The 25,117-nt window shown below is 37.1% G+C and overlaps 3 protein-coding genes across 4 annotated transcripts; 2 read left to right on the top strand and 1 right to left on the bottom strand.

Annotated features, from left to right (window-relative positions):
• Positions 1-2,795: 2,795 nt before the first annotated feature.
• On the bottom strand, positions 2,796-6,257 carry LOC142612127 (uncharacterized). The gene is made up of 4 exons (XM_075784249.1): positions 5,208-6,257; positions 4,226-4,444; positions 3,792-4,075; positions 2,796-3,519 (listed from the first exon to the last, which is right to left on the bottom strand). The coding sequence occupies exons 1-4, from the start codon at positions 6,255-6,257 to the stop codon at positions 2,796-2,798; spliced, it is 2,277 nt and encodes a 758-aa protein (XP_075640364.1).
• A 2,324-nt stretch (positions 6,258-8,581) lies between these two features.
• Positions 8,582-14,501, top strand: LOC142613614 (uncharacterized). Its single transcript, XM_075786040.1, has 6 exons — positions 8,582-8,732; positions 9,222-9,564; positions 11,413-11,860; positions 12,263-12,561; positions 13,506-13,874; positions 14,215-14,501. The coding sequence occupies exons 2-5, from the start codon at positions 9,262-9,264 to the stop codon at positions 13,848-13,850; spliced, it is 1,395 nt and encodes a 464-aa protein (XP_075642155.1). The 5' UTR covers positions 8,582-8,732; positions 9,222-9,261; the 3' UTR covers positions 13,851-13,874; positions 14,215-14,501.
• A 4,436-nt stretch (positions 14,502-18,937) lies between these two features.
• LOC142612798 (uncharacterized) lies at positions 18,938-23,222 on the top strand. 2 transcript variants are annotated; one of them, XM_075784956.1, is made up of 4 exons: positions 18,938-19,152; positions 19,506-20,402; positions 22,646-22,790; positions 22,905-23,221. In XM_075784956.1, the coding sequence occupies exons 2-4, from the start codon at positions 19,856-19,858 to the stop codon at positions 22,933-22,935; spliced, it is 723 nt and encodes a 240-aa protein (XP_075641071.1). In that variant the 5' UTR covers positions 18,938-19,152; positions 19,506-19,855; the 3' UTR covers positions 22,936-23,221. The 2 variants fall into 2 exon arrangements, with proteins under 2 accessions (XP_075641071.1, XP_075641072.1); XM_075784957.1 differs by lacking the exon at positions 18,938-19,152 and having other exon boundaries at positions 19,824-20,402; positions 22,905-23,222.
• The last annotated feature ends 1,895 nt before the right edge of the window (positions 23,223-25,117 follow it).

The raw sequence follows: 25,117 nt of genomic DNA, 5'->3' as shown, positions 1-25,117 counted from the left end.
ACGTGAAACCTAAATAGAACTTTGTTAAAAAATATATCAACAAAGTTGTCTATCCTGTTTATGTTATTTTGGCGGGAAAATATAATTAAAAAAAAGGGAAAATATATTAATAATTTGTTTTATATTTTATCTTAATTGCTTAAATGATAAGAAAAAACGGTCAAAATTGTTAATTTATAAAAAATACAATTTTCTTTAACCTTGGGAATCTGGATTCCTCCTTTAAACCTCTCTGCATTCCTACTGAGAGGGGTTTAAAGAAGGAATCCAAATTCCCCTAGCATATAATTCTCTAACGTAACTTGCAACCAAACATGAGAATTTTTAAATATTCTTGAAAATCCTAAAACATTACCCCGTATCAAATGTTACATAAGGGTTTTGGTCTAATGCTATATATATATATATATATATATATATATATATATATATATATATATATATATATATATATATTTTTTTTTTTTTTTTTTTTTTTTTTTTTTGATAAGCTTCAATCTATTGCTGGAAAACAAACGAGGAACAAAGTTGGGACTCTTCCTTACAAACAGTAGAAATCGCTGGGGGAAGATAATCCTTGAAGAAAAGGAAAGACAAATAAGAACTTAAAGCAAATTTAGCAGCTACATGTGTTGCAGCATTACAGCACCTCCTAACCCAAACAAACGAACAACTAGCCAAAGACTTCGCTAACTCAGCCACGTTGGAGATGGTGGTTCGAATGGACCACTCCAGCTCAGCCTTAAGAGGAGAAAGAGAGTCCATACAGGTCTTAGAATCCCCTTCAATAGAAACATAGGTCCAACCTTCCTTTAAAGCAATCTGGATAGCCCACGGGATCGCTTCAGCTTCAGCTTGGAGTGGTGAACGGAGGGAGATGGTTTTTGCCCAAACACCACAAATATGGCCGGAACACTCCATTGCAACAACTGCTATGGCTGCCTTTGACCTGGATAAGGCCGCATCAACATTGAGTTTTATGCAACCAAGTGGTGGTGGAGCCCAGCGTGAAGGATCATGAGGCACCAGTTGGGTAGGGGATATGGGGCACACCGCCATATATTCTTGGCATCTTCTCTGAATCAGCTGAACAAAAACATGCAGGTCCAAGGGAGCATTTGAGTGCAGCACAGAGTTTCGGAGATACCAGATTTCCTCTAAGGTTACGGCCATGGTTAGAGAGACCTTCCATTGTTCTCCAACATTGTAGAGAGCATTAGGTGGGTTGAGTACAATGTTGACAACGTCTTCTGATGACACTGCAGTGACATCCTCGGCTTTAAAACCCCAACACGCTGAAAACCATAGGGCTTTGGCAACAGGGCAGCAAAGGAAGAGGTGGCAAGGGTTCTCTTTAGACTCGTTACAGAGCACGTAGGTTGTCTCAACAAAGTTCATGCGCTTGATTAGGTTATCTCTAGTGGAAAGGGCATTGACACATAACCTCCAAAGAAACATTTTTAACCTTTCTAGGGCTTTTATGCTCCAAAGCTTCTTCCAGTTCACATTTGGGCTTACTGGCGTGTTGAACTGGGGGTTTGAAGCAAGGTAAGCTGATTTTACTGAGAAAACTCCCTTCAAGTCTAGCACCCAAATTAACTCATCTGCTTTGGACGTTAGAGGGACCGGGATAGCTAATGTAGCTTTAGCAGAAGGTTTGTCAGACAACTGGTGGATTAGGTTGGCCTTCCAGCAATGCAGCTCGTGGTGGATGAGCTAGGATACCTTAATAGGAAGTTGGGGAATAGTTTCGTCCCTTGGGCTTGGTATGAATCCATGAATCCAAGGGACCCAGGGGTCTTGCCAAACATCCACAGAAGCTCCATCTCCAATAGCATAACAAGCACCTTTGATGACAATGTGTTTGGCCTTTTTAATGGCTTTCCAGATTGGGGAGGCTAACTTAGATGGATCAGTCCTTAGCCAGTCATGTTTGACTTTGTACCTTGCTCGCAGAATTTACATACAGAGACTATCACGCTTCCACGCAATCATCCAAGCAAGCTTTGCAATGAGTGCATTGTTAATATCCTTGGCTTTCTTAAACCCAAGACCGCCCACTCTATTTGGAAAACAGAGTTTGTCCCAGGCTCTCCAAGCAAGGAACTTGCCTTCTTGCTCCTTAGGCTTCCACTAAAACCTCATAGTGATGGAGTCAAGTTTATCACAAACTTTGTTAGGAACATTGAAAGTGGACATAGTGTAAGTAGGTAAGGATTGAGCCACCGAAGTGATGAGGGTGCTCCTACCAGCCCAGGACAAGCATTTACTTCTCCACCCCATGAGTTTAGCTTCAAGTTTCTCTAGGAGGTAGGAAAAATCTGAGGATGGAGCTCTAGAGAGGAAAAGGGGTGCACCAAGATAAACAGAATCCTTTTTTAGTTCCTTGACCTGCAGGATGTCTTTGATGGCTCTACAGTGTTGGTTGGAGGTGTGCTTAGAAAAGACAATACCAGATTTCTTGTTGTTGATGCATTGCCCTGACCAGCTGCAGTACTTATCCAGAACTTTGACTATGTTGTGAGCATCTTTGGGGCTAGCCTTTGAGAAAAGCACAATGTCATCGGCATACATGACATGGGTTATGGTTGGGCCATTGGGACTTGCTTTGATTCCGTCGATATTCCGGCTTCTCAATTCTTGGTCCAGTAGCCTCGAAAGGACTTCCTGTCCTAGGATGAAGAGGTAGGGGATAATGGGTCGCCTTGTTGCAGACCCTTACTAGGGATGAAGCTATTCGACTTGCCACCATTCACCATAATCTCAAACGAAACCAAGGACACACAGGCCATGATCTAATTGGTGAACCTTTCATTGAAACCCGGATGAAGTAGTACAGCTCCAATGAAGCTCCAATTTACTCTATCGTAAGCCTTTTGGAGATCAAGCTTAATGGCCATGAGCCCCGACTTTGGCTTACGGGTTTTGAACCCATGAAGAAGCTCATGAATGATTACTTGGTTCTCTGCTATCCATCTGTTGGGAATGAATGCAGACTGAGTTGGAGAGATAATCTTTTCAAGTAACGGTCTAAGCTTGGAGGTTAAGAGTTTCGAAATAATTTTGTAGACCACATTACAGAGACTAATTGGCCTGAAATTATTAACAGAAGAAGGATTAGAAACCTTTGGGATGAGTACAATTAAGGATCTATTTACCTCTCTAGGCATTGAGCCCAGCCGAAAGAATGAGGTCACTGCTTCTATTACATCATTACCAATGGTTGTCCAAAGTTGCTTGTAAAACAGAGTTGGGAATCTGTTAGGTCCCGGTGCTTTCAAATCCTGCATTTGGAATAGGGTGGCTTTAATGTCCTCGGGGGAGGGAATAGTTAGCAAGTTCTCATTCTCATCTTCAGTAATGCAAGGAAGCAGTAGATGCTCTAAATGGGAAGGGAAGTTTACTTCTTCATGAGTATATTGTAGCTTGAAGTTTTCTAAGAAGAGCTGCCTGATTTGTTTTGGGTCTTGAATCCAAGAGCCATCCTCTTTTTTGATCTTGTCAATATTGTTTCTCCTTCTTCAAATAATGGTGGAAAGGTGGGAAAATTTTGAGCTCTTATCACCCACTTCAGCCAAATTTCTCTTGATTTTTGACGCCATAAAGTTTCGCTCCGAAAAAGCCATTCAGACAGTTCAACTTGTAGAGAGTGTTCTAGAACTTCATTCTCCTGTGACGGATGCTGGGTTTGTACCTCTTTGATTCTACGAATTAGGGAGTTGATCCTGTCCTGACATCAACCAAACACTTCCTTATTCCACTTTTTGAGAGCATCCTTGGTAGCTCCTTACTTCTTATACAGCTTTATAAACTCCGATCCTCCCGCTTTTGAGTTCCAGGCCTTTTCAATCACTGGAATACAGTTGTTGTCTCTTAGCCAAGCTGCCTCGAATCTAAAAGGTCTATGCCCAAATTCCTCATTTGGGTTGGTGTCCAACATGATAGGAGTGTGATCCAATTCGATGGCACCGAGGTGGGAGATGACAGCCTTTGGGAAAGCCAGCCTCCATGATATATTAGCTATACCCCTGTCTAATCTTCTTTTAATAGCTGCACTACCCCACCGACCCTTGGCCTAAGTAAATTTACTTCCTGAGTATCCCAAATCAATAGCACCAAATTCAAACATGAGCTCCTTGAGGTAATTTGGGGATGAGGAGTTGCCTTTTCTTCCCCCCTTCTTCTTTTCTTTGTTAACTGTAAAGTTGAAATCCCCCATGCAAACCCAAGGGCCTTGGTAAGCCTCTAGCAAGCCTGTTAAATTCACCCAGGCTTTCTTTTTCTTTGAGTAATATGGGGGGCCATAAAAACCGACAAAAAGCCATTCGCTGATAGCAATTAAATTTTTCTCAAATTCAACAGGAGATGCAGATATTCCTTCTTTCCACATAATGCACAACCCACCTGCCTTGCCCTTTGCTTCCACAACAATTTTGTAATCAAACTGGAGAAACTTTTAACAAACTCCATGCGAAATTCTTTAGCTTTTGTTTTCGACAAAAACAAAAAATCAGGCCTAGCGCCCTTTATTTGAGCCTTAAGGGCTCTGACTGTCAAGGCATTGCAGATGCCTTGACAGTTCCATCCTAGGATCCTCATGGGGAGGTTGGGGACATGTTAAGGCCCGCCTCCTCGACCATCGAACAGTAGCTAAGATGAGAATCATTTTCAATAGATGTGTGGGTGTGTGGGGAAGTTGGAGATGAGGAATCAGTAATAAAGTTGATGGGAGTATGAGCATTGTAATACTCAGAGGTACCTGGAGTGTGACTTTGTCGCAGGATGAAATGCTCTAGTCGAGACTGAGGGATGATAGTGGCAGTCTCTGGATCAAAATAAATTGGTTCAGGCCTTGTGTCAGCTTTCCTCAGTCTCTTTGCAAAGTGCTCGATTTCTTGTTTTGTTACTTTTCTCTTCAGATGATTGGATGGAGATATGGGAAAGTGTAGGGTGCACTGATGAGGTGAGGTTGAAGAAAGGGTAGGTGCATCGGTGTTGGTTTGGGGATTTAGGTCAGAGCTAAGTGGGATGGTGTCGGTTTGAGGTGTTATATTTTGCCTTTGTTGGCTCAACGGGGTTGGACTGAGTGTTTGGTCCTTTTCACGTGGAGGTGGGCTTACATTAGGATTTGAGACATTGGGCCCTCATTTTAATTGGACAGGTGAAATAAGGAATAGATCACGATGGTTAAGGGTTGATGGGGTCACCTGGCTGTTTTGGATGATGGGTGACGTGTCAGGAGCTGTGGATAGGACCTTCAGGTCAGCTGTTTTGAAAATTTTGTCCATTGTGCCCACTATCATGCTCTGTTCCACTACCTTGGTTGTGCCGTGTACTATGTCCTTGTCTGTGCTGGCATTCTCTTCCCACGTGCCTTGGATGTGGTTAGTTGGGCCCTTGCGTATCGACCTGGACGGTGGCACTGCCTCGCTGGGTGTTGTTGCCACCGTGGTGGTAGGCGGAGCGAGGTACTGGTTGGGTGAGACATGGGGTTTGTCCAAACCCAAGCCAGGTGGACACTCATCATTTTCTGCTCTGAGCCAGGGTCCAGAGGCTCTGAACATGGGCCCCGAAGGGCTGGGAAGTAGGAACGTTTCGAATTGGCATCCTTTCTGGTCATGTCTCAGCATGCCACAATTGTAGCAGACATTAGCCAACCTCTCATATTTGATTCCTATCCAAAGGTCTCTCTTGTTTGGTCGGGGCAAGAAAATGCCTGGGATAAGTGGGCTAGCAATAGTGATTTCAACTCTTACTTTGATAAATCTCTTCCAGGCACCACCAGTATCTCCAATGAGGTCCACTTCAGTGACATTACCAACCTTTGAACCTATTTTGAAAAGGTTTTCCTCTGTTCTCCAAAGGAGTGGAAGGTTGTGGACTTGTACCCAAAAGGATGAGGATGAGAAACTCACCTCTTGCCAAGAGAGATCTGGATGCCATTTTTTCAGGATAAGGTGACCCTCACGGATTGACCATGGCCGTCTAAGGTAGACTTTGTTCATGTCCGCTTCATGCCGAAAAGAAAGCATAAAAACCTCTTTATCCAGGCGTTTAATGTCTAGTGGGTATGTCGGTTTCCAGGCCTTGAAGGCCACGCCTTTGACAATGTTGAGGTTAATGGGTTTAGACGTGACGAGTTTAGCTAGGAGAATGAACTTAGCACTTTTGGTATCAGTTTGTCTTAGAGGGAGCTCTAGTCTGATTTCTTGGCAGGATATTCCCTTTGTCCGGGCGATTAAGTCGGAGACCTCCATGCCGGCGAAAGGGGGCGAGAGAAAACAGAGTGGCAGGTAGAGAAATAGAGGAGGACCTGACCACGGGAAGAAAAAGAGGATGGGGGTGGGAGCAAAAATCTACATCGGACAGGGGATGATAAGGCAGGGAGGGGAAGGGAAATGAAGGATATAGTCACAGGAAGGTAGGCAGGTCGGCGGAGGAAAGGAGACAAACGCTCAAGGTAGGGGAAAAGGTGAACAGGTACTACATGAGTACGGAGAGAAAATTAGTCATGTGGTCTTTATGATATTTTGTTATGGGCTAATGCTATATATTTCCAAAACTTTTATATTTGTCATCCAAGCACAATACACATTAAACATCGTTTGAAAGTTGCCTTGCTTTCTACCAAAAAAAAAAGAAAAAAGCAAAGTTTCCTTGCTTGAAACTGTAGTAACTATTTAGACCTATTCAGTCAAGGCGAGTTATTGGACATCTTCTAACACGCTATTGAGATCAATTTTAATCACATTTGATTACAAATTTCCTATTCACCATCTTAGCGAGAGATGGTGGGGGTTATGATGTAAAGAGCTACACAAAAGGAAAAAAATCAATCCTTAGAATATACTAAACCTTATATAATATGGCAATGTACTCACTTTGACAACTATTTATACTAGTTGATAACTCCTGCAATGCACGAGAAAGTTTAACATAATATGAAGGGTGAATTGCAAACCACATCCATAAAGTTTGGGAATATTTTGATTTTACACCCAAAAATTTTAAAATTTGAATTTCACCACCCTAAAATTTCATATGATCTTGATAGTTAACCAATCTATTAGTACTATCCTGATGTGTCTGTTAAGTGGCACATCAACCTGCCACGTGTATTGTTGGCCAATGAAATAATGCCAAATGGAGTTATCACCCCAAAACATTAAATAACATTTAAACAAATCTTCTAAGAATTAAAATAAATATCAAAATCTAATTTTAATAAATATTCACAAAATTTAATTTAATTGAAACTTTTGTCCACATTTTTTTTATGAAGAATAGGGAACATGGATAGCCCCTTATTTTTTTCTTGAACTTTGCAAACTCTCTCAAAAGATTCATTCACGCCCGATTCTCACCCATCTCTGCTCACCGCCACTGCCTCTCGGTTGCGAGTTCTCATCAACCATTTAAGATCTCTCTCTCTCTCTCTCTCTCTCTCTCTCTCTCTCTCTCTCTCTCTCAACCCATGGTAGAACTCCAAATCGCAACTTTGCCTTTCACCTCTCACTGCCATTGCCATCATTGGCAGTAGCTCAAAATTTCCACAACAAATCCTTCTATCTCTCTCTATCCGAACCAAACCCTAACCTCAGCCTCTCACTCTAACCTATTCTCCTAAAATCCTAAACCCTAAGCTCTCATCTTCTCTCTTTGATTTGAGCCTAACAATACTCTAAAGGGCCCATGGAAGATAGATTTTTGAAAGATGTCTTAATGGTCATAGAATGGGGGATGATTGAAACTGATATAGCAGAACATGAAATAGATGGTGGATGGGTTTGTTTAAAGTTTTGGGTTTGATGGTTGTAATGATAGTTAATGTGGTTGGATGGGTTTGTTGTGAATTTGTGTTGTGAATTGTAACCCAAATTGGGTGTTTTATGATTGGTCAAAGAAATTTATGGGTTTGTTCAAAGAAATTTTTATATGGTTGGCTGAGATTGTTGTTGTGAGCCAAATTGGCAATTTTATTTATTTATTTTGTTTCTAAAGAAACTTGATGGGTTTATTAGATTTGGGCATTTGATTGGGTGGCAAGAAAATTGCCAAGAAAGTGTGGAAGAAAAATTTAAATTAAAAATTTTTACTTAAAAATTTTAAATTTTAAATAGATTTTGGTATCTATCTTAATTTTTATAAGATTTTTTAAAATTATTTAATGACATGGCATTATAAATATACACGTGATATTATTTCATTGATCAACAATACACACGAGGCATGCTGATATTTCACTTAATAAATAATTTTCTTTGATTTATTACACTCCTTACTCCTTAGAACCATAGGGTTTAAAATGTAATTTTGATTTTGTTGCTTTTTAGTAATTTTAAGGTCAATGGGTTGGGAAAATTGCAATGACCCCCTTTAAGGTTTTCTATTAAAATACAAACTATTTATAATGGTCTCTCCTAAATGAGGGGGGGAAAAAAACTAAGTCACGGTATGGATAAAGTGCGAGAGGCGTAACATTAAATTGTCACATAAATTTTTATTTTTATTTTTTTTAAAGAAATAAAAACTAATAATAAGAAATAATATATTTTTATATAGTAGTAGATAAAAAGAAAGAAAGAAATTATAAGTTAATAAAAACAAGAAAAAAAAAAAAAAAAAAGGTTCCGGAGTGCAGAGGTGGAGAAGTTGAAAAAAGAAAAAGCAGCCCTAGCTTGCTTGCTTCCTCAATCAACCTTCTCTCTGTCTCTTCCTCACTTCAGCTTCAGGTACCACTTTCTTCATTTCTTTCGCTTTTTGTGTATTTCATTTTCATACCATAAGAATAATAAGATGCCTAGTTTCATGCGGTTTACACTACTCTCATTTCACTTTAACCCCGCCATTTTTGACCTAATTCCCATTTTAATTCGCCTTAATTTGTCTAATTAACATTGCATTTCGTTGCCACTCACTCTTAGACTCTGTTTGTTTCCTACGAAAATCTTTACGAACAATTATTATAATAATAATAATAATAATAATAAGTCTAATTTCACTACTGATAGTGATTAGCGATGTAATTATGTATAAACGTACTGGAATAGACAATAACTCATGATTGATAAAGTCCCCAATGCAATACTATTTTCTATCTAAACAAACAAACAAACCCTAATTTTTATAGGTTTATTTTTATTTTCTTGTGTTCATAAGGCGTGCTTGAATATATTTTATAGTTTATGCACTAACTTTTTTCTTTTTTTTTTTTCGTTTAGTTATAGTTTTCGCAATACATTTAGTTAACTTTGTTATAAGATGGCAACAAGACCGGACCTGGATATTGATGATGACTTCAGTGAGCTTTACAAGGAGTACACTGGGCCTCTGGGATCAGCTACCAACAATGTGCAGGATAAGGGGAAGACGAACAAAAGGTCTCAGGCGGGTTCTGACGAGGAAGAGGAACAACGGGACCCGAATGCTGTTCCGACTGATTTCACAAGCCGAGAAGCTAAGGTATGGGAGGCTAAGTCAAAAGCTACCGAGAGGATTTGGAAGAAACGGAAAGAAGAAGAAATGATTTGCAAAATTTGTGGAGAGTCTGGTCACTTTACTCAGGTACTACTGGCTTCTCTTGAAATGCTTTCTTAGTTTATTGTACTTGTTGAATGTTGCAAAACAGTTGTTCAAAAGTATCAGCTTTAATGTGTGTACAATTTTTTAAAATTTTTCCCATGGTCACATGTTTATGGTTAGAGTTATTTACTTATTCGGTTAACAAATTTTATTGGAAAGAAAAGGAAAAAGGAAGACCGTGTTTTTTTCTATACTGTATGAGTAGCACTGCTTAAGTTGATGTTCCGGCCTGCTTAGATCAGGACAGGTATACGTTGACATATCACATGCCAAGATGGATCTGACTTGAGAATGTGAATGGGTGTCCGGTGTAGTAGTTAAGTCATCTATTTCTAGTGAGCATTCCGGTTTATTCCAATTGATATTACTTGGAGCTTTCCTGGTTCATGCCTATCGGACCAGTTCAGTTTGAGATTTGCTTTCATTCAGTTTACCACTGTTTCTCCAAGTTTAAGCTTTATTGCTTTAACGTGAATGTGGATGTGCACATTTGCCCTTGATCACAAACAGATATGAGGAGGGAGATGGGGTGTAGAGATTGTCCACATCAGAGTCAATGAGCTGAATTGTGACAGTACGAAGTCATTATTTAGGGGCACTGTGATTTTTATTGTTTGTATTGGGTTTAATTTCTAATTCTCTGTTTAAATAGTCATTGTTGCTTGATGAGCTGAATTGCGTAGTCAGTGCTAATGGTTATCAATGTTAATTATTAAAATGGTTGGGTAAAAAAATTGTTGCTCATTTAGATTGTGATGCAGCCAGCAAGGAGTTCTAGGAAAAACTAGATTAAATGCCAAAAGATTCAAGGTTTGTGGTCTAGTTTCGATGTGGGGCCTTCTTGCCACCTTTCATTGGCTATTTTAATTATTAATGAGTCTAAGTATTAATTTTGCATTATGTTAGAAAGTAGCTGGATCAGTTTTAATTAAGTTTTACTAGAATAAGGTCATCTAGTAATTTCCTTATTTTCTGGAATGGGTTGTAATAGGTTGTACCAAAGGCTCATGAATCTTATTTCATGTTTTTGAGTCCTTTATCTAGTTGGTTTAGAAGTTCTTAATTACTTTCTTTGTTATTAAGAGGAAAAGGTTAGGAGTCTTGTCTTTTCTAGAAAAAAAAAAAAATGGCAATAGCCTAAAGACTTCTAAGTAGTAAAAAAAATTCAGAGAGGGATTGAATTTAGTTAAATTTCCAGCAGCTTATTTTAAGCTTTGAAGGTGTGACTCTTTTGTAATTGTGATTGCCTAGGGAACCTAGGTTAGTTGCTTAGAGTTTATCTTTATTTGTTTCTCATTCAATTCACTATTCTAACACCAAACAACCATCAAACTCCCTTCAAGATTATTTTTTTTTTTCTTTCAAGTAATGAGTTTTATTAAAGATGATAAAGACTTTTTCTTTATGCATTCCCTCAAGATTCATTCAAACCCCAATCTTACCTAGACCCTTAAATCTCAAATCCCATTCAAAAGTTCTTCAAGAGCTTATCAATAAGCCTAATTTTGTGCTGGATTTGTAAAGATCATATGTTAAATTGGTATCAGAGTCCTCTAAAGCTTTTGTCCTTTGTCAAATTGACATTAGAGCCATTTTGTCTTCTCTAATCTATATTAGTATTATATATCATGCAGCTGTCATGAATAAATACAACACATTTCTTTTGGTAGAATTGACATTGTAGTCAAGTGAACAGGTAACTAATTGAATATTGTTGAGTCTTTTGTATATGTTGAACTTGAATGAGTACATCACCTATGTTTGAAGAGGAGGTTTTTAATTTTATTTTTAATTCCTGGTTAAATGCCATGCTGTTTGGCTCATTTATAGGGGTGTCCTTCTACTCTTGGAGCAAATCGCAAGTCTCAAGATTTCTTTGAAAGGGTACCTGCTAGAGAAAAGCATGTAAAGGCACTTTTTTCAGAAAAAGTTATTCAAAAAATTGAAAAGGATATGGGCTGCAAAATCAAGATGGAGGAGAAATTTATTATTGTCAGTGGCAAGGATAGGTTAATTTTGACAAAAGGTGTGGATGCTGTGCGCAAAGTGATTAAGGATGAAGGTGATCAAAGGGGATCTTCTAGTTCCCACATGGCAAGATCTAGGTCACCTGAGCGAAGCCCTGTTGATGCACGAATGCGACGCTCTGAATCCCAAAGGTCTTATTCTGGTCCCCAGAATGCATCACAGTTCCAACAGAGGTTTGGCAGGCAGGAGAAGGTTGTGGAAGACCGTATCCGTGATGATCTGCAGAAATTCTCAAGGGGTTCTCCACAAGGTAGGGACAGCATAGGATATCGTTATGGCGTCCATAGAAAGCTGGTAATTTCATGTTTATGATTTGTAACCTTTTTAAGGTTCCTATATAGTTTCCTATGTGTTGTTGGATATCCTTTTCACTGTTTCTGAGTCCTTAATTACTTGTTGCTTATCATTTGTTTGCAGCAAGAGGTAAGTTCTTATGTTCAAGCATTTTGTGTACGATTCTGAAGTAACTTTCGTGAGTGGGTCTGAATTGGTCGGATTGTCTCCAATACGAAATTATTTACTGAAAGCATATCTGGATCTTTTGCCACGGATGATTTCACTGTGTGAATATAAAGATAGTATGTTGAATTAAAGCTACCATCTATGTTAGCATCTTGAATCAAGTGCTTAACAGACTCTTCATTTCGTGAAGCTTATGGTAATAATGGAGCTAGAGGTCGTTCAAGCAATTCAAAATCTCCAGCACATCCTCCTTACACAGGCAAGTCATATAATTCATATGATGGTAATAATCAGAGCATGGGTGCTTATAGAACTGATGGATGGGATAATGAGAGAAGAGGATCTGACATGCAATCTGGACGTCAGTTTGATTACCCTGCTGTCCCCCAGACATTAGAAGAATTAGAGATGGAGTATAAGAGGGATGCAATGGAACTTGGAAGAATTCGTGACAAGGAAGAAGATGAAGAAAATTACAGGCATCGTGAGGTAAGAACCATCTTGTAGTGTTGGTGTGCATCTGCAGAGTGTTAACTGGTGGACCTTTTGGAGAATATGGAACTTTTACTTTTCTTCGTAATTAGTTTTTCTAATGAACGCTTTATTGCTGGCAAGACCAATTGCATCTTTTACTTAATAATATTTTTATAACCAGGGAGGGATACCCTGGCAGTTCCAGCACCTCTTGTTGTGCCTGGGCACTGAGGTTTGAACCCTACTGGCCCCCCTCACCCTATTTACGTAGAAAAAAATTTTTATAACCAATTTTTAATCTGTTAAACTCATTGAAGTTCATGAAGTCTGGATTTATAAATAACTAGGAAAAGCTTGAATTTATTTTTGTTCTTGTTTTATCTCACGGGTGAATCGAGTTTTTGGATTGCAAATGCCTTGTGTGTCTAGCCTGGGCTTTGCTTCTTTGATTAATCTCCTCTCCTCTTTTATACTTTCTGAGTTTTTGATTGTGCTATGGATCTTTTTTTTTATGAATTAAAAAAAAAGAAAAAAGAAAGAGCTTCTGAATAGTTTCTTTCCCCCCTCCAAAAAAATTATAGATGATTTAATTTGCATGTTTATGTTTTCTTGGTCAATTTCTTTTTCCTTGAGGGAGCATAATTAACTCTGCTGCCCATTGCTAGTTTGGCAAATGTTGTGGGGAAGGGTTTTGCAGTCATGATTAAGCCTGAAGTTCAATGATCAGAGTTGAGAATCTATCTATTACCAAAAAAAGCTAAAAATTTTCATGAAACTGAAAGAGAGAGAGACAGGAGATGTAAAACATAAAAATGTGAGTTAAATCTTGTTTCTTATATTACCGTCATCTGCTATGCCCACTGCTGTACTGAGGTACACTATAAATGTTTTGAACACACCCAGCATAGTATGTGGATTTCGAACTTGTGATTTCTAACTATTGGTTCTACGGGTAAAAGGCTATTAGGGAGATGAGAGAGAACTACATGAAGCAACTGGCTAGTCTGAGGGGGACACATGCAAAACAGTGGGAGGAGTTTCTCCAACTTGATGCCCAGAGACGTCAACAACAGCCACGTCAACCAATGCCCACTTCTGGTTTTGGTGGATATAAACAGCATGGTTATTCTGACTATGATGGTACCTCAGCCAACCCTCATTATGCTGGGGCCAATTTAGCCATGGATTCAAGAAGCCGATACCCAAACCCAATGGAAAATTATTCTTCAAGGCCTAATGAAAATTTCAGTGACTTTCAGCGTCAGAGGCGTGAAGATTATGGGAAAGTCTACAATCGATACTAAATCATTATACTGGAATAAAGGGTGGTGAGTTGTCTTGCTCTCCAGTGAAGCTAAAAGATTTAATTTTTGGTTTATTTTGTTTTTCCTACCTAATAGAACATACATAATCTTCTCGTGCAATTCATGGTAAGGTCCACACATCTTTAGATTGGTTTTGTGGCTGCAGATGTAAAAACATTAAAATGCTTTTGGAAATTCTAGAAACTGTGCAAATATTAGTGCACAACACACAGAAAGGTGTGGTTTTTAAAATGTAGTAGGTTTTTGGTTGGGTAGTGGCAGATGTTGGAGTTGTTTAGCGGGTATTGCAGATTTTTTATTGCTATTCAAGCATTAGCTTAAATTTCATTCCAAAAATTTTCAGGGTCCAGATCTTGGTCGGGTAGGCGTAATGCAGAGGAGGCCAATATCTAGGTAAGTATGGTTGTAACGGTTTTAAACTTGAGAAGTGATGAATCGTACACGCTTGTGTTGGCAATGCCTATATCTTTTCAATTTGGTGATTCAGTTCTTTTCAGAACTTTGTTGTAAAGAAGTGGGATGTGGTTTTGGCTTATTGGTTAAGGCTGGTTATTTAGTAGTTAATGACTTATTGGTTGAAATTTTGCCTTCAGTAATGAATAGTACTTTGCTAGACTGAAGTTCATTTTATATTATTGTTTGCTTTAAATTTTCTACCATGGGTTGCACAACATTCTAAGTGCAGTCTTCATAGTATGTGAGGCACCATGGGTAGTTTGTTTCTAATTTTATTTCAAATTACTTGGTTTCATCTCATGTGGGTGTCTGGTATACACCTACAGGGATCTCATTGGTAAACGTGTTATTGTTTCCATTGGGGTATGGTTGTTCTAGACATTGTCAGAAGTAGTTTTAACCAAAGTTGGCGGTGTTTAATGGTTCTGAATGCTACTTCCCAGCAGTGGAATTGGCTGTGTCGTAAAGGTGGTATCCAAACTTTTGTTGTAAAATGATTATTGTTCTATTAGATTTATAAAATGTGCAATGGTGCTGTGTGATGCTTTTCTACCTCACTAGCATCCTTGGAACTATTTCATTTTTGTTTTTTGTTCTTTTTGTTGGGGAATTAAATTCCATAAGTTTGAGATAGTAGGTTGCATTATTATACTTTTGTGACACTTCCAATCTCTGCGTTGATGTCCATTTGACCAAAATTTGAGGCATGAGACGGGATATTGTAGGATCCGCCCGGTCTCATTGGTTTGTGATGTATGGCGTAACAGAAAAGATTGCTACTGCATTTGGCATCGAAGGTACATTGTTGATACCAAATCGTGTGGATCTGAATGGAAATGTTGAATACATGGCAATCAGTCTGCCTATTGTTGCCTGGCATAAATGGAATTTAACATTGTTGATAGAAATGGCGTTACAAGTAATGCAAAGTTGACTGCAACTGCAAAAGCTGTTATATCAGCAGTTCAGCCTGTCTCTCATTGTTAAAATATGGTTACAAACAATTGCTTAAGTAAATTACTATGCCCAATCCAAATTTCGCACTGATTGATTACTGAGAACTAGTGTATAATAGATTATTATGATGAATGGGTATGCTGGCTTTGACCCTCTACTTCTTAACCCTGTTAAAATGCTTGGATTCATCTTCAGACCTGGAGTTCGAGTAGTGATGACTGATTGGCAGTGGTGTTGGGCTAGGTTTTGTGTTTTAACAGGCGATGCATTGGCTTTTAAACAGTAATTAATAGATTACCCAGAGTAAAACCATGCCCAGCTGGGCTAGGTGGGCTCTTTGGAGGGTCATAAAAGTGATATGGCCTGGGGGGTGTAAAAATTCGGTTTTAGATGGTATGGCACAGACACTTGATGGATGATTAGGCTGGGTATTGGCATTGGTATGTATCGTCAAGTACTAATTTTCTGTCATAACCGTTTGACTAATACCAAGAGAGTGCTTCCGTTCTTCAAAATTAATTTTGGTCTTTTAAGCTTCATCGTATTTATCATCGAGGAAAACTTCCTTGCTTACCAATTCACAAATCACTTGGTCTTGGTCTTGGGAGTAGTTAGCTTCTTCTTATCCAACTCCAAAGAAAGAGGCTTATCGGAAAGGACCATTTACAAGCATCTTTTTATCTACCTAGAACTAATTGCTGAAAGTTTCTTACGCGGTTTATATATATATATATATATATATATAGTTTTGTTTTATTGTTAAATTTGTTAAGACTCTTTGTAATAGCTTAACATTTTCGCAATCACCAATCTGGGGATGTCATGCTGGGTCATGGCCATTGTTAAAAATTTTCCGATAAGATCACAATATTTACATTCCACATAAACTTGAACCAAATACATTTCATCGAGTAAACCCATCTTTAATGTTTTTCATTTAAAAAAACTCTCATTTCCAAGATGAATTAAGCCCCCTCGCCCTTTGGAACTAGCAGTTGAATGGAGGTACTTTGAATCTAATGCTAATGGAGTACATACTTTAACAGCTATATATTAATATATATACCTTTGACGAAGTGAGAATTTCTACTACAGGAAAAAATGGCAACGTTCATGGTGAATGTTGACGGTGAAAAAGTGAAAACAACTGTTACAAATAGAGCTTCTAGTGTAGACGGGTTCATCACTGAACTCATACTCTCCTGCAACTATAGCAACCGTTGGCCCCCGATCATTGGATTGGACATCGAGTTGAATGATTTGAATGACTCCACCAAGTGCAAGGCTGCAACACTGCAACTTTGCTCGGGCTCTTGTTGCATTATAAATTATTTATAATACAACTCATTCACATGGAAGTGGTTCCTTTATCTTTAATCAACTTTCTTTCTGCTCCTCTCTTTTGTTTTGTGGGTGTTGGGATACATAAGTTGCTAAGTTTTCTCCGAAGGGACTATGGGCTTGAGTGCAGAAATGTGGTGGACTTAAAACCAATTCTTGATTTGGCTGTGTATTGTGGAAACCTTGAAGTCGAAGCCAAGCCCTTGAGTGTCATCAGGGGGAACTGGGGTGCTGGCAATCTTAATATGGAGCAAATTGAGAGTGCTGCTACTGATGCATTCATTTTTTTCAAGTTTGGAAATTTGCTATTCGCTTGAGATGTTTTCATGATAAATAAATGAAAATTGAAAGTTGTTTTGGGAGCAATTGATTTAAATTAAGAATTATAGTATTACATCATGTCGTATGTTTCATCTTCTATTCCCGTTCATGGATGTTGGATAAAATATTAATTAAAGAAAAAACCTTGCTCCTCTTGTGGGTTTCATTTTTGCTCGGATTCACTTTTTATATGTTCTCCAATATATGCATGTCCAAGTTCAAGCATGCGGCCACTGGCCATGTGTAACTATTCCATTTTGGTTTTTTCATTAAAAAAAAAAGAAAAAAAGTATCAACGATAGTAATTCAGCAAAAATTAAAGAAAGTTATCCGACAAAAATGCTTTGTCCTCAGTCCTCACTTGTGTCTCTAGTCTCTACTCTCTACCTTCGATCGCTTGAGCAGCACTAGAAGACACCTTTTATCATGCAATTTCTTTATATTTTAGCCTTAAATATGATGCTAATTGAACTTGTCACTGTGTGGAGCTGCTGTGACAGTGGACCTAAGTGATATGGTCCATGCGCACATTTTTTTTGGAGGCAAAGAGCCTACATTAGATACCAAAGTTGTCCCATTAATAAAATTAATTGTGTGTGATAGAACTACTTACTTTCATTTTCAAATTAACGCATCTTTTTTCATTTAAAAGATAACCAAGAAGGTACCATGAATATTCTCCCATTCTTCTAATTCTAAAGCACTGCACTCCTGACTTTAGAATATTCCTAACTGTGCTGTCGGCGATTAATTACCTCTAGATTTACAATACAATATATAAAAATGTTAGATATTTCTAAAGTTCTTAGTCAACAAAGAGTTGTATAAATGTAGTTTCAAAAACAGAGATTTGTTCAGGATGTAAAGTAATGGAAGAGATTCCTATTTACACCACACGTTGGTTATCAATAATGCAAGCAACTAAGCACATGGTATAGAAAATTCATTTATAAAAAAATAAAAAAATTGAGTTCATGAGTCACGACATTTTCGGGTTATCATTGGTTACCATAGATAGGATGTTTAGCATGATTTTAGTGCTTATGGTATTCTCGGAAGTGAGTTTTTGATTCAAGGGGCTACATAAACATAATACATTCATGATCATGGAGAAAGTATTTAAAACAGATGGAAGGAAATAATGAATTGTATTTCAATTGGTAATTCTTTCCTCTCTCATGGGAGTTGGGACTTGGCTTTGTAAGAGAATATTAAATGTAAGAAGGATAAACCAAAACAGGAAAAAGTAAGAAATTAATTTTTTCAATTATAAATGTTTGCTTAAAAAAAAAAGTGAAAATAAATCAGAACATCGAGTATTAAAATTTATTTATATCCTAGTATTGAATTGTTTAAACTTTTTTTTTTTGTTGAGAAGACTAAATTGTTTAAACTTGACCAATGAATTTTATAATTTAATTAACATTCATATGTTTCCAACAGAGAAATTTATATAAGGTTCGAATTCCTCACCGCATTATAATTACCGAAATAACAACAAAATTATATAAGCCTAAGTGAGAAAATAATTAAATCACATTCATTAACTAGTAATACTAATTACTATGTAAGTTCTGCATATTCTGATAAAAAAAAAAAATTAAGTACTATGCAAGTTTATAAACTTTTTATTACAAAACTTGTGTTAAGTTTCAACCTAAACTTAAAATGAAAAGTATTACTTCGTTAATATTTTTACAACAAATCTTATAAAATTTGTTTTTGATTTTATTTAACCCATTATTGAAATTACTTTTTTTTTTTTTTTTTTTTTTCTCTGCTGGTAATAACTAGTAACAGCTTGTCACTTATAATTTGTTGTGAAACTATTGTGAACGTAACATTTACTCTTAAAATGGGCCCTAAAAAAGTTAAACCGTTTGATATGGTGACCAATCTATGGAGTGATCACACGGTGGAAACAGAATAAAGAGTCATACATATCTGTAACATGTAGTTGTAGTTAGCCGTTGCCATATCTAGACAAGCTGACAAGTTCTTCATCCAAGTTTTTTTGACATTGTTAACGAACTTCAAACCTTAAATAAACTGCTTTATTTTAATATAAATAATGTATTATTATAATTTAAATAAGAGTTGTATGTCTTTGTGCTCGCAGAGAGACATGACATACAAACTCTTTATCTGGGAACAAACGTTGTCACCAAACCCATTAATTCCCTTGGGTTCTTCGCTTTGACTCAAGGTAAATAGCCTCGTACATTTTTTTTTTTTTGGGTTTTTAGATTTTGTTTGTTTTTGCTTTTTTCAGTTTTGAATGACACAATTACAATGGTTAATGCTTCTGTTTTTGGTGGTTTATTTTGGTGGGGTTCTGGTTTTGGAATGTTGGTTAAGTGGTTTTAACGAGTTTTAGCGCCTGTGTCTGTTAGCTCCAGTTGGGTTAGTTTTTGGGGTCTAAATTTTGTGGTTTTTGAATTTTGTTTATTCATTTTGCAATCTCTCTGTTTTATTTTAGCAGAAAAAGCTCAATTATTTAATATATGCAGCAGAGTAATTCTCGATTTCATTGTCTAAACTTTTCAATTATAAATGCAGGATTCTAATGGCGAGTTTGGGTGCTCTTTTGTTTGAGAATTAGACTTTAATAGGGTTAGATTCTTTTTTTATCCTTAGAATTTAATTGTTTTAGATTTTTGGATCTCAATTTAAGCTGTGGCTCAAAGGATTTTACCAGTTTTTATATCCACTTGCCTTGAGAAAACTGGAAGGAAATAAAGAAACCTTGGTTTCATGAGATTAGTATTGAAGTGGAGGCGTAATTTGTGTGTGTTTGAAGAGTTTAACTTTGTTATTGTGGTAAAAGGGGTCTTTTGTTTCTGCATTCTCAAGGGTGGGGAGACGTGGGTAAATAAAGGATTTTATTTGAGGTGAAAGGGGCAGATTTTATGGATTCAAGGGAAAATGACTTTGAATTTGATATTGAAAGTGGTGGGACAACTAGCGAAGAGGAGGCAAGCAAGGATCTTGGCTCGAGCAAGAGACAAGTGAAGAAAATTCTCAAAAAGGTTTCCAGTGGGATTTTGAATTTCAATGGTGCTATTACACATGAGTGTGGCATTAGCTCGAGTAGTAATATGGTGGAATCTTGTGGTGTTGTGGATGTTGGTGTAGAGTTTTTGATAGACAAGAGTTCAGAAGGGGAAGAGAGTCGAGACCAAGTCATTGTTGTTGAGAAGATGTGCATAGGAGAGAAGCATAAGAAGAATTCTAGGAAGCCTCCCAAACCACCAAGACCTCCTAAAGGTCCATCATTGGATGCTGCTGACCGGAAGTTGGTTAGGGAGCTCGCTGATGTTGCCATGAGAAAGCGTGCAAGGATTGAAAGAATAAAGGCACTGAAGAAAGTGAAAGCAGGCAAGGGATCATATTTGAACAGTGGACTATCTGCCATGGTCATCACACTTGTCTTCTTCCTCGTCATAACTTTTCAAGGTATATTTGCAATTTAAAGTTTGATTTCCCCTTTTCCTTCCTATTCTCTTTGGTGCCCCATACCATAATTTATGCACATTAAATTCATGGGTGGCATTTCAGTTCTATAGCATTGTAGCAAACTCAGTAATTGGTCAAAACTTCCAAAATTGACCCTAAAAGGATTAGTTTCTTCACAATTTGGAAACATTGATATACTGGTCTCGTGTCATTCTGTGTACAATGTTGAAGGTGCAGAATTTCCTTTTTGCGAGATGAAATTGGGATTCTTGAAGCATCTACTTCTAAGGCTTTGGATTACTTCCTTAGGGATTTGCAAGTTGCAACCCTTCTTTGGATTTCATTTGATGTTTGGAACTTCAGCTTTTGATTATTTTACTGTACTTCTTTTGTTCTTGTGCTTCTCTTGTATGCTTCTCACATACTAGGCCATGAACTCGCCTCTGTCAATGTTCTTTCTATAAGAAAAAAAAAAAACTCATGAAAATTTTGTTCTTCTAATCTGTAAGGGAGTCTGATAATATAGTGAATGCTTGGGACCATAATTCGTTATTTTTTTTAATATCAGAAACCATTAAATTTTTGTTATAGTTACTGGTCTAAGATTGTATTAAGCTGTATCTTTAATCTTCAGGATTTCTGAGTTTTCATGTAGGATTCTGTATGTGTGAGTTTTGAGTCAGAGATGCACTTCATAGATCCCCCCAGAGCAAGTTCTGTAGAATCCCTTAGTAAATTTGAGTATATAAAGTTATTCTAAGTTAGCAACTTATATATAGTTCCCTTCAGCTTTTCCCCTGCAAGTGTTATGTTACATTACTTAAGCATAGTGCGGATTTATCAATACAGTCAAATACAGTTTTCACTTTGCAAGTTCTAATTATTTAGTTTAAAACCTTGCAGAAAAAGTTGAAAGCCTCACCTTTCTGTCCTATTCTACAACATGCTGCCTTCTCTTGCTTGTTATGCTTTTTGTTCACTAAAGCATTATATGAGGATGCCAACTGACCAACTCTTTATAATGCATGGTGCCTACTCTAGAATTCACTCTTTTAAACTTCCACAAATCATGTGTTAGCCCTCTGAAATGTGCAGAGGTAGTGCGGTTTGCTGGGGAAGTAGTAATTTTGTAGGAATGGGAACACGTCAATGGCAGTTTATTTGTACGTCAAATTGTGAAACTATATATCCTCTGTTGATGGTGATAGATGATGTTCTGGATGAAAGTTTTGGGTGGATGATTTTTAGAAAAACTGTGTCTGGGCAAAAACTATCTTCTTCAGGCCTCTCACAAGCTTGTGGAATCCACATTCTTGTGCACAAGATACCTTCTCCTGTCAGGGGGGATTTATTTTGATTTGCATCTTGGATTAGTACATCCTGCAACATACTTCTTGATACTTATCTTTTTGCTAATACTGCTCTAATTGTGCCAATCATGCCTGCTGTGGGGATATTGGGTGTCTTGGTTTCTCACTTTGCTTGCACTGGACATTCAAAATATGTCCACTTGTATTTGTGATAATAACCTATGAGCTATGATATGATACTCTAGCATCCCTCATTGCATGAGCTAAATGACCTTCTAGTTGTATTCATATCAATTTGTCCCATTCTGTTCATGGAGTAAGAGATGGAGTATTAGTAGCATTTTCCCTCAATGTTCTTTGTTGTAATGAGATCACTTCTGAGTTTCATTAGCTTCATTTTATTGTTGTTTTTCCTTCTTTTTTTTCCCAAGGACGCTTGAAAGGTTAAGTATTCCCTGAAATGCTATGGAAGATGGAATTGAATAATTTATTTTCTTTCAGGTTTCTAAGCAACACCTGTATAAATCCACACATAGAGACATGTTATCTTGCTAGTGCTTTGAGCAAACGATTTTAAGTTAAACCCTAAGCTTCTTCCTTGTGGAGGAGTTTCTGATATTTACTGTCTGTGACTCTGACCAGCAATTTTTCGTGCTTGTGTGTGGTAATGTTAAAAAGATCTTGCCCATGCTTTGTGCAAAAAAATTGGGTTTCAAACCCTAGAAATGTCTTCTGTGGATGGGCCTTCTAGTGACCGTGACCAAACATTAATGAATCCTATTTGTGTGTGATTGTCTACATCTTAATGTTGGTGAAACTTTGCCATATACTCTCAGAAGCGTGGACCCAACTTCCTAATGTCTGTGACCAAACATTTTAATTAAGCATATCCGTGTGGTTTACAACTTTATGTTGATGAAACTTTGCTCCTAGGATTAAGCTCCAGAAGCAGCGTAACCACGGGGTTACCTGGGTCCCCTGAGCCAGCCGTTGCCACAAGTGAAAGTTTGATTTCGGTTCAGTCTTACAAGGACCCTTTCGCCTTCAATAGCAATGGATCTAGTTCTGGCTCTAGTAGGTGTGTATTCCTTCAATAAGATATCTTTTCATGCCATGTGGTTATAAGAGTCCAAAATAAGCTTGGTTCTGCGCTTCTATTTTTTTATTCCCCTCATGTTCCATGTTAATGCAGTCTTGCAAAAGAGCAGCAGGCAGCTGGTTGAGGTCCTGGGGAAGAAGCGGTTAAAATTGCTAGATTATATGAAGTCTTTGAAGATGTCATCATCTGAAATGCTCATATCTGTGGTATCATGCATGGCAGCTCAGACTTGATTTTTCCTCTATTTCAAAATATTGAGTCTCTGCTTGCCTATTTTGGCTTCTGACTTCTGTATACTTGTATATACCAGAAAGCTCAAGTAGATGTTTGTAAAAGTAAAAGGATTCGATTTGGCCTGTTTACTTTACCTATATACAAAAAGAAAAAAGAAAAAGAATATATATATATATATATATATATATATATATATATATATACACATATATATAAATTTATTAAACTTATGAACAGTTTTTATTTTTACCCAAGGCTTTTGCTTTATTTTCCTATGGCTACTAAAATGTTTTGGTTGCTAGGCGAAGTGGAGTGCTGCACCGTAAATGGTGAAAGTCCAATAGCCAAAAGCATCACTAGCTTGCGCTAATACAATCAACGATAGATTATGACTTAATTATTCCATCTCTAAGTTCTATACAGTTAAAGGAACTAAAAACTCGGAGATGAAATAATAATATGTTATTATTGAATCATTAGAAACATCTTTGATATTTCTTTTAGTTTGATGTTTCTATTGAGCGGATATGGTTATTGGCAAGAACTTATTGAATCCATCATTTGGGCTTATAATAAATTAAAGTTGCTCCTCTTTTTAATATAAAGATCATTTTAATAATATCAATTTATTCATATATCTATTTTTGTTCTCATTACTTAGAAAAAGTGAGCTATTATTTCAGATATGATGGATATTTCTTGCTCATTATTAGACAATCACTTATTCACCAATCTTGTGTGAAACTAATGATGGAAAAATACATGTTTGTATTGCATACAAAATATGTGCAACAAAAAATTAACGGATTTACTTCATTCGCAATTGTTAACATGTACTATGAAAATTTCAGAATTCAAGAATAAGAGAGCGTATCTTAGTGTAGTGAAAATCAAAACCAAAATCAGAAGTACTTGGGAACACTTTTAATCTTCATTCTAATTCTACTTTACGCTCAAGAAGTGTGGTCTCTCAATCAGTTTCCAAGGGAGAATGATAGAGTGTCTCACTCTCACATACACACCATTTCACAATGATGTCTCTCTTTTTCATACATTAAAATTCTATATATTTCTTTCCTTATAACTGATTATCTAATTAGGTTAGTCTTTTGGACCTTTCCAATTGAGCTTTAGTATGTGGCTTGGAGTTGGACCAAAAGGGACCAATAAGATACTAGCTCCAATGGGCCTTAGGCTTTTCTGTCAACTCTTGACAAATCCAAAGTTACTATTAACTATATTTAATACCACTATATAAATATAGTTGCACTCTAAGCCTTATTTATAAATTATATCCCAAGACTTTATTATACATGCAACCCCATCATAAAATATTCGTAGTAATACAAAGTCATAAATGTAGACCGTCACTTTGAAGATTACTACATCTTAATCCTTGAGTACCCGGTTTAATCCTTTAAGTTATTCATCATATGTTTATGAAATTCAATTTCATAAATATATACTTTAGTAACTATTTACTAAAGTAGTTAGGCCTAATATTCTGAATAACAAACCCATTAAACTTATCTCAAGGGAATATTTTATATCTCTGTCAAGAGACTATGAATTCCATCTTAAAAATATATGTTCCATCAACACTAAATGTGATTGCCCAACATACTGAGGTGATGAGAATCAACAAGCATTCAAGGATCCATTGCATGTTCCAGTTGGGCCTATTACAAGAGCAAGATCCAAGAAGCACTTAATGGGCTGATGCAAGAGATTTGGGCTGATTCTAACGCAGGATGTTCCAAGCTTGGCCCAAAGGAAGATGAAAGTGTAGTAAATTTAATTCAAGCTATTTAGGGCTGATCTGACTTAATTGGGAGTGATTTATGGTATGAATTAATGGCTGATTGACTTTCCAGCTCTGTATCAGTTAAGGCAGATTTTTTCCTATTTTGGATCTGCTAATTTCAGACCAAATCAGCTTTTATTTAGGATTTTATTATTTAGTACATTTTTTAGGTATTTTCCTTGTTTTTAGGTGCATTTAATGCTTTTTAGGTCAAACTTGATTCATGATATGGTAAGGTATCAATTAGGAGTTATTTCAGAATATATTT

Source organism: Castanea sativa, chromosome 10, assembly GCF_040712315.1.
Source record: "Castanea sativa cultivar Marrone di Chiusa Pesio chromosome 10, ASM4071231v1".
Classification (NCBI taxonomy): domain Eukaryota; kingdom Viridiplantae; phylum Streptophyta; class Magnoliopsida; order Fagales; family Fagaceae; genus Castanea; species Castanea sativa.
Note: the sequence above shows the minus strand (reverse complement) of the source record. Positions and strands in the feature narration are given on the sequence as shown.

Excerpts from the sequence above, each read along its gene's own strand:
- LOC142612127 (XM_075784249.1), bottom strand. The coding sequence starts at position 6,257 with ATGGAGGTCTCCGACTTAATCGCCCGGACAAAGGGAATATCCTGCCAA. Across the intron at positions 4,076-4,225 it reads AGGCTTACCAAGGCCCTTGG|GCCAAGGGTCGGTGGGGTAG; the intron begins GTTTGCATGGGG and ends AAATTTACTTAG. Across the intron at positions 3,520-3,791 it reads TTTATAAAGCTGTATAAGAA|AAGGAGAAACAATATTGACA; the intron begins GTAAGGAGCTAC and ends CATTATTTGAAG.
- LOC142613614 (XM_075786040.1), top strand. The coding sequence starts at position 9,262 with ATGGCAACAAGACCGGACCTGGATATTGATGATGACTTCAGTGAGCTT. Across the intron at positions 11,861-12,262 it reads CTCAAGGGGTTCTCCACAAG|CTTATGGTAATAATGGAGCT; the intron begins GTAGGGACAGCA and ends CATTTCGTGAAG. Across the intron at positions 12,562-13,505 it reads AAAATTACAGGCATCGTGAG|GCTATTAGGGAGATGAGAGA; the intron begins GTAAGAACCATC and ends TACGGGTAAAAG.
- LOC142612798 (XM_075784957.1), top strand. The coding sequence starts at position 19,856 with ATGGATTCAAGGGAAAATGACTTTGAATTTGATATTGAAAGTGGTGGG. Across the intron at positions 20,403-22,645 it reads CCTCGTCATAACTTTTCAAG|GATTAAGCTCCAGAAGCAGC; the intron begins GTATATTTGCAA and ends CTTTGCTCCTAG. Across the intron at positions 22,791-22,904 it reads TCTAGTTCTGGCTCTAGTAG|TCTTGCAAAAGAGCAGCAGG; the intron begins GTGTGTATTCCT and ends ATGTTAATGCAG.